Raw genomic sequence first — 17,970 nt, 5'->3', positions numbered from 1 at the left:
GTCTTGATTAGATTTCCCCTCAGTACTTCAAAGGCTGTAAATTGCACAGGTGGAACAATATTGTGAACAAAACCTTCCAGGACCAGAGGCCAGAGGCCTCTGAATAATTCCAGATCTTTGGCATCATGAATGGAAAAGAGCAAGAGACCAATTACCCCATTGGTGGCCACCAACTTGGCCTACTTTAAGATCAGTAAAATTCATAGATCATAGAATCTAGCTGGCAGACCCTGACCTAGTCCAACCCCCTGCAATGTAGGAATCTTTTGCCCAATGTGGAGCTTGAACCCACAGCCCTGAGATTAAGAGTAATAATAACCCAAATAGTAATGAATTTTGACAAATTCCCATTATCTGGTTACAGCCACAAGCAACACACAATGACCGCTCCCCACATTAAATGAAGGGCGCCCTTTGCGTGGTCGCGCACAGCCCCCTGGACCCTATGTGGCATCATTAGCACAAGCTTGGCTTCGCATTCGCCAGGTGGGATACCTGGAGGTCTCTGCCTATCTCAGCCAGTTCCCCAATCCCGCCTAGAGAGGCGTTGCCAAGGTGACCAGGCCAGGTAGGGGGAGGGACTACCTGCCCACACAACAGAGGGAGGATCTTACCAGGGAATCATCAGTTGGCTCCAGAGCTTCTCCCACCCTACCCACCCTCAGTTCAGACTTCTTTTGCAGGTTAACCTTTTCTCCACAGGTACGCGGGCGCTGCTACGTCAAGGTCGCTGTTGAAGGGCTGGAAAGGAATTCTCCTGCATTGGCAGGTTTGCCTTTCCCGTAGCAAAACGTCACAACTTTGGCGGTATCAGGCCTTGGGCGGAATCCTTTAGTCTATCTTCCCTAAATGGGGGTGGGACGTGCAGCGGTGACCCACGCCCCCCTCCTCTTTGCGGCGGCGATACCAGGGTTCCCCGTTAAAGGGGTTGTTTTGAGGGGAGGCTTTGGCCGTATGCCTAGAGGTTGTCATTGCTCTCCCCTGCGACGAAGGTGGCGTAACGGGGGCGGGCTCTCTCTGCTTGAACATATGTTCTCCAGAGCCAGCCCATCTCCCACACACACTCTGGATAACCCTGATGTTCCCCAGATCCCCGGCGGGGGACTGGGAGGGATAAATGCCCAATGCCTGAGCCATCTGAAACATGATAAAGTTGTGGCCAATTTTAATCCCATAGCACCTTGTCTTGAGTCGTTATTCCACACGGGGGCTGCCCAGGGTTTAGGGGACTCCGCCTGTCCATGCAATGTTCCATAACGACTCCCAACTAAAACCAAATCTGGATCCAAGTGGCTCACAGATAACTCTCTACCTTCATTTGATGTAGATATGGTGTTCAACCATGGTTATTTCCAACTGTGATTTACTGTTCTGACCCTGGTTAAGATCCCAAGATATGGTGAAGCCATGGTTTAGCCTACCAGGTTGAGCAGCCCCAGAGGATATGAATTAGGAGAAGTCAGCAAGACAGGAGAGGTTATGGAATGCAGCTGTAACCATGGCCATCATAACCATGGTCATCCTAATGGAGCTCATATATATATCATTAATAAATATAAAGACTTTTTATTTGGAAAAAAGAGTTTTGTCTCTGTTGCTATTTAGGGTGAAAGAGGCCCTCCAGGATTTGATGGTGACAAGGGCGAGAAAGGAGAAGATGGACCAGCAGGAGAAAAGGTTCCTTTGATTTTGTTGATTTCCTTAACTGTAACAGCTCTCTCTGTCTTTAAAACTCAGTGGTTGTGGTAGAAGATTGCAATTGACTATCCTTCTTGCCAATATCCATTTTACTACATAAAACGTCTTGTGGGTTTCCCTAAATTGTGCCCTGTGTGTCAATAGCTCATGGACTGCACATTTCCATGGAGCATTCATAACCAACCTCATGACCTGTTGCTGAACAATTTCTGACTTGGGCAAAAAACCCAATCCAAAACCAGATAAACACTTGATTTCCACGCAGTTTGCTTAAAAGTCATCCCTCATCCTCGCTGAACCTGCAACTTTGGACACCCAAATCAAAATTGTTAAGTTGTGGGTGAACATATCAGACGACACGGCGATTCTTCAAACAGCTCTTGTTTATTCAGAGGCCAGAACAGAACTGAACTGAAGGGCTAAGTCAGCCTGCTTATATAGAGCTCCAGTACAACGTTACTGTAGCAACTTTCTAAAACTATCCAATCACTGAATGTCACTTTCGATCCCTTATTTGCATAACTATCTACAGTATCCCCCTGCTGGCCCAGGGTGAGAACTTCAGTACATAACAAAAAGGATGGAAAATAATTTTATAAATTAATAACTTTGGGCACTAGCCTGGGTGAAAGAGTATTGCAATGTATCTTCCTCTGCGTGATCATTCAGTGTATTTTTTCTCATTTCAGGGAGTGAAAGGAGAAGCCGGGGCAAAAGGAATCATGGGTCTGTTTGGCACAAGAGGCCCAGTGGGGCAGAAGGTCAGTCCGAATGGCTCCCGTGTTCACACATGTAGCCTGGGGTTGGGGTGAATTAACCTCTGTGCCAACTAAGCAACAGCCTCACATCAAACGGTTCCTCCAGATATCTTGTATGGCTTGACCAAAGCAACACAGGGAATGAATGTCAAAGTTAGGAACAGGCAAATATTCTCTTTTGGTGCAAGAGAGAACCCAGCTTCCAAATAATCATGTGTGTGATGAAGAACCATCTCTTCATCCAGCCTTTCTCAACCTGTGGGTCCCCAGTTGTTGTTGAACTACAACTCCCATCACCCCTAGCTAGCAAGGCCAGAGCTCAGGGATGATGGGAGTTGTAGTCCAACAACGTCTGGGGACCCACAGGTTGAGAACTGCTACCTCCCATCCCTTTTTTAGGATGCAACTTGGTACCAAATTGCCTACAGAACATAGGAACACAAATTACGATAAATCGAATTAATATAAATTAAAACTGCTCCCCAAATTGCTGTACCACCCCTGCTCTTATTTTCCGAGTACCTCCATCCATCTTAACAGAAATAATATCTTTAATACGGTCAATGACCAGGAAGCAATTTATAAAATATGACATTAAGAGTAGTATTGTGCTACAAGTAACAGTAAAAATATGGCCAATTCACAGAATTGGTGCTTATATTTATGACCAGGTTTCGAGTTTTAAGTTTTTAAAATTCAATTCAGGAGTCGCTACTGTTTATTATCGTTCCTTCGATGTTTACAGTTTGAACTCCTTTGTAGACATCATTGCTCGTCTTATTCTTGTTGCAATGTAACAGTACTTTGCCACGGACCTGTTAATTTCGGGCTCTTTGTCAGCTAAGAGGTGTCTGATATAGGTGTCGTCTGCCCTACGAGGTATTTTCCTCAGAATCGGTTCGATCAGCTCTTTTCTTGAGTCTCGATATAATGGGCAGTATAAGATGACATGCCCAATGGTTTCGATTTCATTGCTGTTACAGGGACATAATCTTTGTTCGAAGGGTATTTTATTGTATCTTCCCTCTAGAAGAGCTGAAGGGAGACAGTTAATGCACCAACAATCTGATAAGAGTCCATCTAACTGGGAAGAGCTCCAACCTAATAAATAGCTGATTCCTTTCCTGCCCTGTTTGCTTTCAGTCATGGGGGGCGGGGACCCTGGGGAGGGTGGGACAGCTGCAAAGCTCATTTCCCCATTGGCTGGGGCAAGCACCAATAATCCTGGGGATTCATGCTTGATTGGCCAAGAAGCACCGAAGCAAAATCCTGTTCCAATGTGTCCTTTAAAAGGAGGGTTGTGCTGTGAAGGGGTTGAAATAGTTGCCCAGTCCAGGTTGCTCCTGTGAGAAGGGATGGGAAAGAAATTTGGATCAATCTGCAAACCTACCAGATTGACACTTTCTGACACACTATGTGAACTGAATCACAGCTGTCTTTTGAAATGCATTCTTCTACATATTTGGCAGCTCAATATTCCATCCAAATGATGTGTGCAGAAATGCATATCAAGGGAAAGTATATAAAAATATTAGTGAACGTAATGTATAGTATTCGGGGGAAATCGCTTGCAAAAATGGGTGCGTTGGGAAAATGGCATACAAAAATGTGCATTTTAGAAGAAATTTGCATTAACTTGCTGATGTATATTAATAAAGACTTTTTTTAAAAAAAACTGCAAATTAATTTTGAAATGGGGAGAACTGAATTTAAGATTAGAAAACGAGAGAAAATGAAAATAACAGTCCATACCTCCTTGCCTGGGAGTAAGAAAATGCTACCTGCAGTCTAATTAGCAAGAGTTTAGGAATAGTCTAGGAGCTTTCATCAAAATCCCTCAGGTGAGCAGCTGTATAATGTGCTCAGTGCCATTTCCAAGTGTTGATTTTTGTCTTTGCTTCCCTGGCAGGGTGAGCTGGGAGAACCTGGATCTCCGGGATTTGCTGTAAGTCAGAATGCCCCTCTGTGGGGGTTTTTCACTTTGACTGGATTGAATGAATGGTCTGCCTAAACCCAGTGTCCTGTCTCCAGCAGTGGGACCAAGAGGTTGTAGACAGAGCGAAACGCACCATGCAGCACTCATCGAACATGCTGTTGTTGTTGTTTATTATTATTATTATTATTATTATTATTATTATTATTAATATCATTTTACGTGTTTATGGGACTAAACAACAGTAACTGGAGCCCACCTTGGGACAGACAAGCATGGCAGAAGCCAACACGGTGCCCACTGTCTGTTTCAGACTGCAGCTGCTCTCTTGCCATGATGAACTTAGACTTTTTTTTTAATAAAGCCATGCAACCGAAGAAGATTAAAACCAATAAGACTCTAGAATTAAAAAATGGCAGCTGCATCTACAAAGCTTCTCTGAAACAGCAGAGTTTTGCAAGGCACCTTTGGCTATTATGGGAGTAACTGGATACCCGGTCTATGCACAAAACCTGCACCTGCGCAAGTGCTCCAGGTGGAACCAGTCGTGTAAATGTGCTTACATGTGTTTTGGGGTCTACAACTCCCATCATCCCTAGCTAACAGGACCAGTGGTCAGAGATGATAGGAATTGTAGTCCCAAAACGGCTGGAGGGCCAGGTTTGGCCATCCCTGGTTGAGCTGGAGATGTTTTCACACAGAAGGTCTCTGTTCAGTCTCCAGCAGCTCCAGGTGGGCTGGGAGAGACTCCTGCTGCTGCAGTTGGTGTCAACAACATCGGTGTCTAGATGGGCTGTTGGTTTGTCTCCGTACAAGGAAGCTTACTGAATTATGAAGCCTCTACACCAGGCGTAGGCAAACTCAGCCCTCCAGATGTTTTGGGACTACAACTCCCATCATCCCTAGCTAACAGGACCAGTGGTCAGGGAAGATAGGAATTGTAGTCTCAAAACATCTGGAGGGCCGAGTGTGGAGATGCCTGCTCTACACAGCTGCAGAGGGGTAGATGAGGCTTGTCAACTTGGGGAAGTAGCCCATCTTGGAGAAGGAAAGCTCTGGTCCTCAACCTCTGCTGCCTTCTTCAGGAGAAGAAAAGGCTGAGGAGTAAACCCTACACAAATTTGGAGTCCCCAAGGCGGTTGGATGGTGCCTTGTACGCCTCCTTCCGGCAACTCCTGCAGTCAAACCGGTGCCAAACGTCTTGTTCCGCTTTCCTTTGGACCACATCAGAGAGGCCAAGAAGAGGGTCTTGTCATCTGGGCAGCCCAGGACTCCCAGGCTTGCACCCCAGGGAGGTCACTTCGATGCTGCTGGAGCAGCAGTTTTGCTTCACCCTTGGAGGCGCACTCCATTTCTTCTTCGGACACACAGATACCAACTGAATTGTGTTTACAGCAAGGGAGGCTGGTTCATTAGGATAAATGAAGCAACGCCCCACCAGCTCCAGTCTGCCCTCAGCCAGCCCCTGCTGGGCTGCCCACTACCTGTCATTGGGTACGGCGCCACCTTCTGGCAGTCTCCCCTCCTGCCGCCCTACCACTCCCACTCTGCACAAGTCACCACTAACGAAGCTAGCAGCTTAGGGAAGCGATGGAAAGGAGAGCAAAGGAAAAGATGTTTGTTGTAGCAGGAAAGGAACCAGAGATACACCCCCATGCCAGGGTCCAGGGAACAGCTGCTACCATCGATTCGCCGACATTTACGTTGCAAATCTTCCGAGAGCAAACAAAAGCACGATATTAAAAGCTTCTATAACAGTCATTATAAAACAGGAATTATTGATCAAGTGCTTGAAATAGAAAATGCTAAGTGATAAATGAAGCAGGAACAGGCAGTGAAGTACTGCAGCGGCGGCAGGGGAGGGGGAGAATGGGTTAGTATTAAGCATGTTTTCCGTGCCCCCCCCCGCTATGCTAAAGAGGAGCCTCTCCACACACCGAGGATTTGGACTATGACTCCCATTTGCCCCCAGGCAGCTCAGCCACATGGCTTCCCAACTCGGGCTTTCAGAGGATCTCCTGGGCGCTGTGGCTTTCCCAGTCACTAAGACCATGTTAAAAACTAGGCTGTGGGACATAGATCACCAGGAATTAATCTCAGCTGCGGGGGAAAACATGCTCCCCTCTTTATTTTCAACTCTCTTGGGCACAGGAATTTAATCTTAATTATTTACAATTTTTGTTTAATCCGGAAGAAAGAAGGGCCTTTTTGCTGGCTAGGTTCAATTCTAATCCTTCTAACCTTCTTTGGGGTAGGTTTGCGGGTTTGGCAGAAGGAGACTGGATCTGCCCATGCGATGCTCACCTGGTGGAAACTCTAGCTCACATGGTCCTTAAATGTAAGATGATCTCTGCCAACAATTTCTAGACCATCTATGTATTGCAACATGGAAACCAGAGACAGAGGCCAAAGTCTTGGAGCCTCAGCTTCAGGATCTGTCCTTCCAATGAGCACTCAGGGTTGATTTCCTTCAGAATGGATAGGTTTGATCTTCTTGCAGTCCATGGGACTCTCAAGAGTCTCCTCCAGCACCAGAATTCAAAAGCATCCATTCTTTGGCCATCAGCCTTCTTTATGGTACAGCTCTCACTTCCTGGAGCAGGAACCGGCAAGCCACTCCAGTATCCCTGCCAAGAAAACTCAATGGACAAAGACAACAGGTTCCAGTTACTACAAGTGGCTTTTGCCAGCTTTGCCTCAAATTGCAGAGGATGACTCACCGGAACTCTCCTTTCCTTTGATGCAGTATTTGAATAAAAAAAGATGTTACATGGTTCTGCTTTTTTTATATAAAAAATAATAATAATAATATTAAAAAACAGAACACACTGAATATATATTTCTCATCCAACAAATGGCTGAAAATTGATGTGAGCCATTAAGTGTTGTTGATTCACAGGGCAATCCATCTCGGGGAGACGACTCATGTACAGGAAGCATCTTTCATTCTCTGCAAAACCCTTTTCAATCATTACCTCTCTAGCAGATACAAAGCCAGATGTAATAGAATTTTTAATACCAAAGAAGGGAGATGAGCTATCAAAGAGACGTCTGTTGCTAACCACTCCATTGCCCCATCAAATTTCAGCGCTACGTTTCCCCACCCCCCACCCCCCTATCTATTATCTTCTGCGGCTCGCCTGGTTTTGTATGTGTATGAGAGAAAGACAGCACTTTGCAACTGTGAATTTAATACATATTTTTATGCGTTTGCAACTCCCTAGACTCCCTTAAATTCCTGGGTCCAGCAGGGAGTTAGGATTTAACCAAGGCAAATGTTAAAATATTAGCCAGGCCAGTTTCCGAAGGAGGTAAATTGCCTGGGAGATGAGCCATTAAGAAAACAAAGGAAAGGTAACAGCCCATTAAGAAAGCCAGGTGGCAAATGGGTGGGGCCCCTCCTCCAGCTCTGAGAAAGTGATAACAAAAGCCAGAGTTGAGAGTTGGCCAGCATGTGACTTGGAGGCTAAAGGTTGCACTCTGGTAAAAGCAGCAAGCTGGAGAGAGGGTCAGAGCCTCGGCTGATTTCTGTTTCCAAGAAAAAATGGGAGAAACAAGACTTTTTTTGGGTGTTGAAGTTGTGAACCCCTCCATTGCAGGCTCGGGTTGTATATATGGGTAAATAAACCTTATATCATCCCTGGTCCCATCCTGAGCTGTGCAACCTGCTCGCTTTTAGAATGTTGGGAGTCTGGAATGGAACATTCAGACATGGGGACGGAATGCTGAGAAACTCTCGTCTATCTAGAGCCATTCATAATTTTCTCGCTCCCCCAGGCACACAGCAGGAAGCAACTGTGTATTATTTCATTTCAGGGAACCGCTGGGCTCGATGGGAAGAATGGTATGAAAGGGGCAAAAGGAGACAGAGGCCTGCAGGGCCAGAAAGGGGAACCGGTGAGCATTTTTACATGGATTTCCCCTTCCTTCCTAACATCCCCTGCTGTTCATGTGACTGGATAGGTGAAAGGTAAGGGGTAAAGGACCCCTGGACTGTTAAGTCCAGTCAAAGGCGACTATGGGGCTGCGGCGCTCATCTCGCATTCAGGCCGAGGGAGCCGGCGTTTGTCCAGAGACAGCTTTCTGGGTCACGTGGCCAGCATGACTAAACCGCTTCTGGCGTAACAGAACACCGTGACAGAAACCAGAGCGCACAGAAACGCCGCTTACCTTCCTGCCACAACAGTACCTATTTATCTACTTGCACTGGTGTGCTTTAGAACTGCTAGGTTGGCAGGAACTGGGACAGAGCAACGGGAGCTCACTCAGTTGTGGGGAGTCGAACCGCCGACCTTCTGATCGGCAAGCCCAAGGGGCTCAGTGGTTTAGCCACAGCGCCACCCACGTCCCTATGCGACTGGATAATGGAGAGCTTGAAATGTGTGTTTCAAGATCACCTTACCCCCATGGCTTCAATCTGCAGAACCGGCACTCTTATGGGTGTCAGACAAGACTATTTTCCACAGTTGTAAGAAGCCAGTCTTTTAGTGGGACAGCAACTCCATGCTTGTGTTTTTTGTGGCACCTGCTTAAAACATTTTAATTTCGGCAAGCCTATCCCAAAGCTGAGATCAAAGCACATGTCTTTTTTTCTCCAGCTGATGCTTTTAATTGTCTTTTGAACGAACGCCTGCTTTTCACAGTCTTTTATTGATCTTTTTAATGCCTTGCTGTTGTTTTGTAAACCGCTTGGCAGCTTCATTACAATCAAGCAGTATATATATACATATTTGTTAAAGGAATTATAAAAAAAAAAAAAAAAAAATTTGTGCCAGCTGGCCCGGGCAAATGAGAAATGGCAAGGTCTTCCCCACTCACTCACTCCCCGCCCCCCGCCCCGGAAGAGGTGATTTGCCTAACTGTCTCCTGGCTATTTCTCGCAGCAAACCTCCAGGTCATTCTGTGAGCAAGAAATTGGCCTGCGGATGCATGTCTGGGTGCTGTGGCACCCATCTAGGCGATGCAGATCTACAGTTACTGAATCCAGGGATATATTTGTGTTGTGCCCTATCCTAGCATTCTGGCATTAAGAGAAAGTCATTACTGTACACAAGAATGAAGAAGTTGGTGATTTGCAGGGGTCAACAGCTGTTTCTGAAGCTGAGCGCGATTCCATTAGGAGCACTGCATTTTGAGAATTTGCCCTGCAAACTTGAGCCAGTGTGGTGTAGTGATTAAGAGTGGTAGGCTTGCAATCTAGGGAACTGGGTTCGCTTCCCCGCTCCTCCACATGCAGCTGCTGGGTGACCTTCGGCCAGTCACACTTCTTTGAAGCCTCTCAGCCCCACTCACCTCACAGAGTGTTTGTTGTGGGGGAGAAAGGGAAAGGAGATTGTTAACCGCTTTGAGACTTCTTCGGCTAGTGATAAAGCGGGATATCAAATCCAAACTCTTCTTCTTCTTTGTGGTTTACAGCCTATATTTATTCTTGAGTACACGAGCAAAGTCTGTCCTGGTAGGGAACTCCTCTCAACCTGCCATCCGACACTGCAGAAGGAAAGACGTTTAGTCTGGCTTTGGTGAATAACCTTCGATAATTTGGTACCGTCAGGTTTTTAATGTAAGGTGTTAACTTACATTAAGGTGTTAACACGCCCATATTGTACTCCTACTGCCAGCGGACTAGCAGACTGCGTGTGAACGAGATCGCAAGTCACTGTGTGTATTATCCCATAATCTTTGCTTTAACGTCTTTAGGGCGCCTTCCTAACCCAGGTAATAAAGTTGGGGGGGTATGTGACAGACCAACAGAGGTGGCTTTTCTAGCCATGGTTTTCTGCCATTTGCGGACAAACTCCTCATTGGTCAGGTGTTGGTACAAACCCTTCCCTAGATCAAACACCGAAATCCTGAGCCAATGTTTTAGGGCAGCCCACCACGCTTTAGTTGAAATTGGGCATTCACCAGCTTCTAACAGCAGTATGGAGTTGGGGACACAGTTGGGTACCTGCAGCAGAGATCGTAGATATTTTGCGGTAGGCTGTCTGAATTGTGCATCGCTTTGTAATGATTCGTTGGGTCCCTGGACTGTAATAAAGATTGATTGATTGATATTTATTCTCTCCATTCAGGGGGGAGAAGGCGATCCTGGTCTATCTGGTGACATTGGAAGGAAAGGTTCAAAGGTACAGTGTGAACACATCTAGGGGAAAATGGGAGTTTTGCGGCGCTTATCACCATGTCCTGCCCTGCTTGCAACTGAGGGGGCCTGACTTCTCACTCCCCCCCCCAATTAACTCGTTGTTTATTCCTCTTCTCCATCTTCACAACATGCCCTTGGCTGTTTTATTTCTTCACTTTTCTGTGCTGTAGGTGCATTTCTTACCTGTCATTCGCCCTAGGAACCCAGGGCAGGGCACAATAAGCTCAAGAAAACAGTAAAATGAACATCAAAACGTCTCTTAAGTAGTAAACAAAATAATCACAAAATATCAACCATGCCATAAAACTTAAGACTTCTATTTCTGCACGGAAGGGAGGGCAGACATAATTGGTTCCCCCCCCCCCGCCATTTTATGCTCACAACAATCTTGCGAGGTGCGCTGGTCCCATGGGTTACCCGAGAGGCGAGGTCCAAGTCCGGTCCGTGGTCAAAGGTGCAACATGGAGGCAGTCCGTAGTAGCTGAAGCTGGGTGCAGGGCAGGGAGTCGGGTGAAGTCAGGAACAGACATGCAAGCAGGGAGCCAGGGCGGGTCAGGAGCTCAGGCAGGAACTAGAAACCAACAATGTTGGGACTGGGGCTGGCCGGTTTTTATCTGCCCTGAGGCATAGGGCGGCCCTGATCCTCTGGAGACTCGCCTCTCCTGGCCTGGAAGCAAGCACTCCTCCTGCAGGAACTTAGTTCCCTCCGCCTCTCTGCCCTGAGCCTCTGCAGCTCAGGAGAGGCTGGAGGGTTACTGGACCCAGAGGCAACCTCCTCTTCCCCTGATGGGGCTGAGAGTGGAGCACCTGCAGGCAATGGGTCCTCCATCACCTCAGGAGCCAGAGCAGACTCAGCTGGTGCCTGCAACTGAGGATCCAGCACAGGTGAGGACCCTTCAGGCTCATGCCCTGGCTCAGCTGGTTCTGGAGGCGGGGACTCCTGTGCAGGCTGGGATCCCTCAGGTTCAGCCTCCAAGTCCGAATCCCAGGCCATCACACGAGGTAGGTTAAACTGAGAGATAATAACTGGATTGAGATCCTTCACAGTGAGGGTCTGCTCTCATTGTACGTCTTCATTGCCTGGTCACAATTTGTCCTTAGGGTTTACGTGGGTTGCCAGGAAGGACAGGACCTCCAGGAGCAGATGGAATTAAGGTAAATAAAATAAAATAAAATAAAGTCTATATATGTATTTAAATGGGGGTCCACCATTGTATGTTTTTTTTCTTCCCAGCAGTCCTGGGTTTCACTTGAAACCTGCAAAGAACCTAGTGTGGCCCTATCTTAATGCCTAAAAGGCCGCCCCTGTCTTTAGGCAGAGTGCAGTGGCTGTCTCAGGCAGCAGATTTTGTGTTTTCATGAAAAGGCAGCACATTGCTAGTTGTTTAATTTGAAGTTGTTGGTTTTAGGCAAATGTCTTGGGTTGGCCCTGTTGCAGATATTAATATTGTGCAGTTTGACACGACTGGATGCATGAAAACTGACTCCTTTTGGAAAGGAAGCCTTGTCCAGACCCATAAAGATATTATTCAAATTTTACTAGCAGAACTCTTCAAAATACAACAGAAACATCAAACGATCCAAAATAGTCTTCCAATGTCTTGTACTGTCCAGCACAGGCTCAGGACAGGACACAAAAGCAGTTTCCCTCAACATGGAGATTTGAAACCCAATACCTTCATCGCATGGTCTAAGGTTACAACACTCACATGTTAGCTACCAGAGAACAACAACCAGTTAATTAAGTATCAGCTCAGCAAAAGCTCAGAGTGCTATGGAAAATCCACATTAAACTTTTAGCAATATATGTTTCATTTCTGTGTCAATTAAACCAATTATACTTAACAGGCCTTGAATATCTGCATTCCACTTCCCCCAATAGATACCCAAATATGTGTGGCTTGGGGGGGGGTTTATTATTAAGTTCTCTTAAATATTACAGACCTCATCCCATGGCTTCACTGTCAGCCAGCACCCCCCACCCCCTCCCCAATTTGCTCTGTTTAAAATCTAGCCCGATGAAGAGTCCTGGAGACCCCAAAAGTTGGAGCACTATTTTGTGATGTAATAAAGAGCCAAAACATTTAGAAGACACAGAGCACCCCCCTCCAAAAAAAAAAAAAAAAAAAAAAAACCACTTGTACCTGTGTGCTAAAAGGACTGGCTAATTCCTCTGTGTCTCGTTCCATGCACAGGGGGAAATTGGTGGCGTTGGGAGTCCAGGGACCTCAGGTGCAGATGGGCTTCTGGGACCCAAGGTGAGGTGCAAAGCTTTTTTAAAAAATAATAATAATTGCTACCCGGTGGGCTATAATAATAATAATAATAATAATAATAATAATAATAATAATAAAATTTTATTTATATCCTGCCCTCCCCAGCCGAAGTTGGGCTCAGAGCGGCTAACAACAGTAAAAGTACTGTAACACGGTTTACATAAAATAACAATCAATTAACTGAAATACATTCTAAAATCAATTCATTCTAAAATCAATTCAGAATCAAATTAATGGCAACCATTGGGCTAGAGTTCTATGAGGATTACCAAAGAAAGGGGTCAGACTGTGCCTTGGCCAAAGGCCTGGTGGAACAGCTCTGTCTTGCAGGCCCTGCGAAAAGAGTCAAGTCCCGCAGGGCCCTAGTCTCTTGGGACAGAGCGTTCCACCAAGTCGGGGCCAGTAATGAAAAGGCCCTGGCCCTAGTTGAGACCAATCTAACCACCTTGCAACTTGGGACCTCCAAAGTGTTGTTATTTGTAGACCTTAAGGTCCTCCGTGGGACGTACCAGGAGAGGCGGTCCCGTAGGGGTGTGTGTGTTGACTGCTGGTTCTCTTAGAGAGAAGCAGCTTTTGGAAAGGGCTTTTTTTAAGCAGCGAAGTGTCTTGGGGGAGGCATGCTTGACCCTTCCCCAACCCGCTTCTTTTCCACTACTACTGCACCCATTCACTTAGCACAGGGGTTAGCAAACGTTTTCCACAGGGGGTCGGTCCACTGTCCCTCAGACCTTGTGGGGGGCCGGACTATATTGGGGGGGTTCGCCCCCCCACTGACTCTCTCCTCCCGTCTCCACAGCACCAGACAAGCACCAGTGGCTTCTTACCTGTGCCGTCGGTGGCGGATGGATGATGAGCGTTGCGAAAGGGCTGGCTCCGAAGAGGGGCTGCTTAAAATGGTGCTCAGCCAACTGTGGCTCAACAAAGCCCAGCCCCTTTCCTCATCTAGGCATGGCGATGAGAAACCAGGAGGAGGGAGGGAGGGAGGGAGGAGGCACCGCCATGGTGTGTGGGGGGGGAAATGGCGCAGCCCGAATGAGCAGAATCCCCACGCCGATCCATGCGGTGATTACCGGACTGTCTGCAGGCCGGATCCAGAAGGCAATTGGGCCGGATCCGGCCTCCAGGCCTTAGTTTGCCGACCCATTACTTAGCAGAATACCAGAGGCATGTTTGTGAAGGGAAACTAGTCATTTTGCAGGGAAAAGTCATTTTGCAGCAGGGAGTCACAGAAGAAAAGCGGTGGGTGGACAAGGGTTAAGCACGCCCCCTCAATTACCGTATTTTTCGCTCTGTAAGATGCACCAGACCACAAGACGCACCTAGTTTTTGGAGGAGGAAAACAAGAAAAAAAAAATCTGAATCTCAGAAGCCAGAACAGCAAGAGGGATCGCTGCGCAGTGAAAGCAGCAATCCCTCTTGCTGTTCTGGCTTCTGGGATAGCTGCGCAGCCTGCATTTGCTCCATAAGACGCACACACATTTTCCCTTACTTTTTAGGAGGAAAAAGTGAGTCTCATAGAGCAAAAAATACGGTACTTCTGTTCTTCACATAACCCACTTCTGGATGTGTTTTTCCATAGAAGGAACAACTTTTAAGGATTTCAATGCACCCTTTTTAAAAACGGAACTTTCCGCGGTGTCCTGCCCCACTTGCTCATCCCTGTTTATCAGTTTGCTTGTATGGGTTTATTCCATAATGGTTACAGCGATCTTTGGGCTTTGCCTAGGGTGAGCGCGGAGAGTCTGGCACAGACGGGCCCAAGGGAATTTCAGGGCAGAAAGGAGAAAAGGTCAGTGCTGCTGAAATCATGTTGCAAAAGGTTATTTAGTCCTCCGACATCTATCAGTCGTGGTTAACAACGTTATATTCTGATGCTCAAATATGGCTATCCTTTTTTTGCAAGGCAAATGACAGCTTTTCCAAAGAAGATTTCCTTTGGGTTTTTGCCTCATTTGGCCTTTGTTTTGCAACAGCAGCTTTAACCCTTGCTGTGCTGGAAGCCCCACCCCTTTCTTCCATCAGGAAGCGAAAAGCATGTGAAAAAGAGAGGGCGATGAACACCCATGCTTCAGATCCCCGGTCACGATAAAGAGTAACCACCTATTATTAAGACTTCCTAGCCTCCGATTAGAGGAACGCTACTCATGGTATGTATATGGGACGCAGGTGGCGCTGTGGGTTAAACCACAGAGCCTAGGACTTGCTGATCAGAAGGTCGGCAGTTCGAATCCCCATGATGTGGTGAGCTCCCGTTGCTCGGTCCCTGCTCCTGCCAACCTAGCAGTTCGAAAGCACGTCAAAGTGCAAGTAGATAAATAGGTACCGCTCCAGTGGGAAGGTAAACGGCGTTTCCGTGCGCTGCTCTGGTTCGCCAGAAGCGGCTTAGCCATGCTGGCCGCATGACCCAGAAGCTGTACGCCGGCTCCCTCAGCCAATAAAGCGAGATGAGCGCCGCAACCCCAGAGTCGGCCACGACTGGACCTAATGGTCAGGGGTCCCTTTACCTTTTAGAAGAAGGGAGAGCCATTTGATGTCCTATACTTCCTCATTGCATTGAGTTCGAGCATCATCAAAGCCCATGACACCTTTGGTAAAGGCTGCTCTCCAACTGGAGCGCTCGCAGGACAGTGTTTCCCAGTTGTCGGTGTTTATACTACATTTTTTTAGATTTGCCTTGAGAGAGTCTTTGAACCTCTTTTGTTGACCACCAGCATTACGCTTTCCATTTTTAAGTTCAGAATAGAGCAGTTGCTTTGGAAGACGATCATCAGGCATCCACACAACATGACCAGAAGTACACTGCTTCTGACAGGGGAGGGAAGCCATACCCACCAAGGTTATTAGCTCTTGATAGCCTTCTCCAGAAGTTCAATCTTCTTCCTGTTTCCTTGCTGACTGTTTCTGAGCACATCACATTTCTCAGCTGCTCTGTTTGTGCAACATCTCTCTCTCTCTTCATAATTACACCGAGAGTCGCTGGGGTTCACTTGTACTAAATGGGAAAGTCGGCCTTTCAAGAGCAGCCCATCCATCTTCTCCAGGATTTCCCAACTTAATCAGCCAGCCCACCGCAGCCCTGCTTGGTTCAGTCATTCATCTCCTTCCGCCTCAGGAGGCTTCCACCTGCCAGGGGTGGTGTCATCATCTCTGAACACCGAGCCTCCCCCTTTGAGATGGATAGACTTCTCTATTTATAGAGCCAAGAAACACTCTTGGGGAACAGGAACTTATTAAGCTGGAGAAAGAAGGAAGTTAAGCAAGGGCTCATATATTCATCGGCCTGTCTCAATCAGGCTTCCTCGAGCTCGCCCCTCCAGATGTTTTTGGCCTACAACTCCCATGATCCCTAGCTAGCAGGACCAGTGGGCAGGGATGATGGGAACTGTAGTCTCAAAACATCTGGAGGGACGAGGTTGAGGAAGCCTGGTCTAAATACCGTATTTTTTGCTCTATAGGACGCACTTTTTCCCCTCCAAAAATTAAGGGGAAATGTATGTGCGTCCTATGGAGCGAATGCAGGCTCCTTGGCTTCAGCGATAGCAACGTGAAGCCTCCGAAGCGCTGAGGGAGCGCTCCCTCGGCGCCCCAGAGGCTTTGTGTTACTTTCGCTGAAGCCTGGAGAGCGAGAGGGGTCGGTGCGCACCGACCCCTCTCACTCTCCAGGCTTCAGGGATAGCCTCCTGAAGCCTTCGGAGCACAGCGTGAGTTCCTGCTGCGCTCCGCAAGCTTCAGGTTCCTTTCGCTGAAGCCGGGAGAGCAAGACTCTCCTGGCTTCAGCAGAGAGGGAGAGCTGCACGGTGCCCCTTCAGCCAAGCGGGAGGAGAAATGGAAGGGGCTCCGTTTCTCCTGCTGCTTCGCTGAAGGGGCGCTGAGCAGAGAGGGGGAGATTTTTTTTTTTCTTGTTCTCCCCCTCTACATCCTATGGTCGGGTGCGTCCTATAGAGCGAAAAATACGGTAATTTGCACAAGTCGCCTCCACCAAGCCAGACCATTGCTTCATCTAGCTCAGCGTTAACTGCAGCGACAGGCAGTAGCTCTCCAAAGTCTCTCCTGGACTTACCTGGAGATTCTGGAGACCAAAGCTGGGAACATTCCAGGAGCCGCCTTTCTGTTATGTGCGGCACCAGAGGGGAAAGCAATTGATGCAACTCTTCAAGTGTGGTGTAGTGGTTAAGAGCGATAGACTCATAATCTGGGGAACCGGGTTTGCTTCCCCGCTCCTCCACATGCAGCTGCTGGGTGACCTTGGGCTAGTCACACTTCTCTGAAGTCTCTCAGCCCCACTCACCTCACAGAGTGTTTGTTGTGGGGGAGGAAGGGAAAGGAGAATGTTAGCCGCTTTGAGACTCCTTCGGGTAGTGATAAAGTGAGATATCAAATCCAAACTCTTCTTCTTCATCATCTTTGTGAAGTGGACTACATTTTGGCTGCACAAAGGCCATGGGTTTCTGTAACACACACACACACACACACAAAAAACACACACACGCTCTGTAACCCGCATCTAGGCAACCTGGCGGCATTGCTGCAATCCAGAGGGACACATCCTCACCGGGCAAAAGCACTGGAGGAGGTTGTGGAGCACAGCTGGTGAGAGGTGCGGTCTAGAGAAAGGGCCAAGGGCCAAGTGTGGGAGTTCTGAAGCGCCACCACATCTGCGACCAGAGGTGTGCAGATGTTATTGGCCCAGAGATGGACAGAAGATAAATTCACTGCCAAAGAAGAATGGCATGTTAAATTGATGGATTATGCCAAAATGGCTGAAATGACGGGAAGAATCAGGAAGGTCAAAATTTTAATAAGGAATGGGGAAATTTTATAATCTGTCTTAAAAAAAACCATTGCAAACAGTTAAAATTGTTAGTAGGATTAGAATATCACTTGTAGCTTAATGGTGAATTTTGGACACAATGGAGGTGTAAAAGATTTGGATTCTCATAAAAGATGCAGGAGGAAATGATTAACAATAGGACCCACAAAGGGAGGAAGGAAGTCCAAGAGGTTCCTTGGAATCTTGTTTTTACGTTGTATGTTCGATGTGTGACTGTAAAATTTACAGTCATTTTTTAATGATCTGAGCACCCTTAGGTAGATCGGCCCTCACAGCTGGCAGAGAGATGCTGAAATCAATACAAATGCTGTATTATAATAATAAAATAATAA

The 17,970-nt window shown here is 47.2% G+C and overlaps 1 protein-coding gene across 1 annotated transcript in view; it reads left to right on the top strand.

Annotated features, from left to right (window-relative positions):
- The window catches only part of LOC308457810 (uncharacterized protein), a 238,705-nt gene that overhangs the window by 182,944 nt on the left and 37,791 nt on the right, over positions 1–17,970 (top strand). Inside the window, exons 74-81 of the mRNA XM_080971981.1 lie at positions 1,606–1,677; positions 2,388–2,459; positions 4,366–4,401; positions 8,206–8,286; positions 10,461–10,514; positions 11,633–11,686; positions 12,727–12,789; positions 14,534–14,596. Of these exons, the coding sequence (XP_080828107.1) occupies positions 1,606–1,677; positions 2,388–2,459; positions 4,366–4,401; positions 8,206–8,286; positions 10,461–10,514; positions 11,633–11,686; positions 12,727–12,789; positions 14,534–14,596 (495 nt within the window). The remainder of the gene's footprint in view (positions 1–1,605; positions 1,678–2,387; positions 2,460–4,365; positions 4,402–8,205; positions 8,287–10,460; positions 10,515–11,632; positions 11,687–12,726; positions 12,790–14,533; positions 14,597–17,970) is intronic.

This window comes from Podarcis pityusensis, assembly GCF_964106645.2.
Source record: "Podarcis pityusensis genome assembly, chromosome: 10".
NCBI lineage: Eukaryota > Metazoa > Chordata > Lepidosauria > Squamata > Lacertidae > Podarcis > Podarcis pityusensis.
Note: the sequence above shows the minus strand (reverse complement) of the source record. Positions and strands in the feature narration are given on the sequence as shown.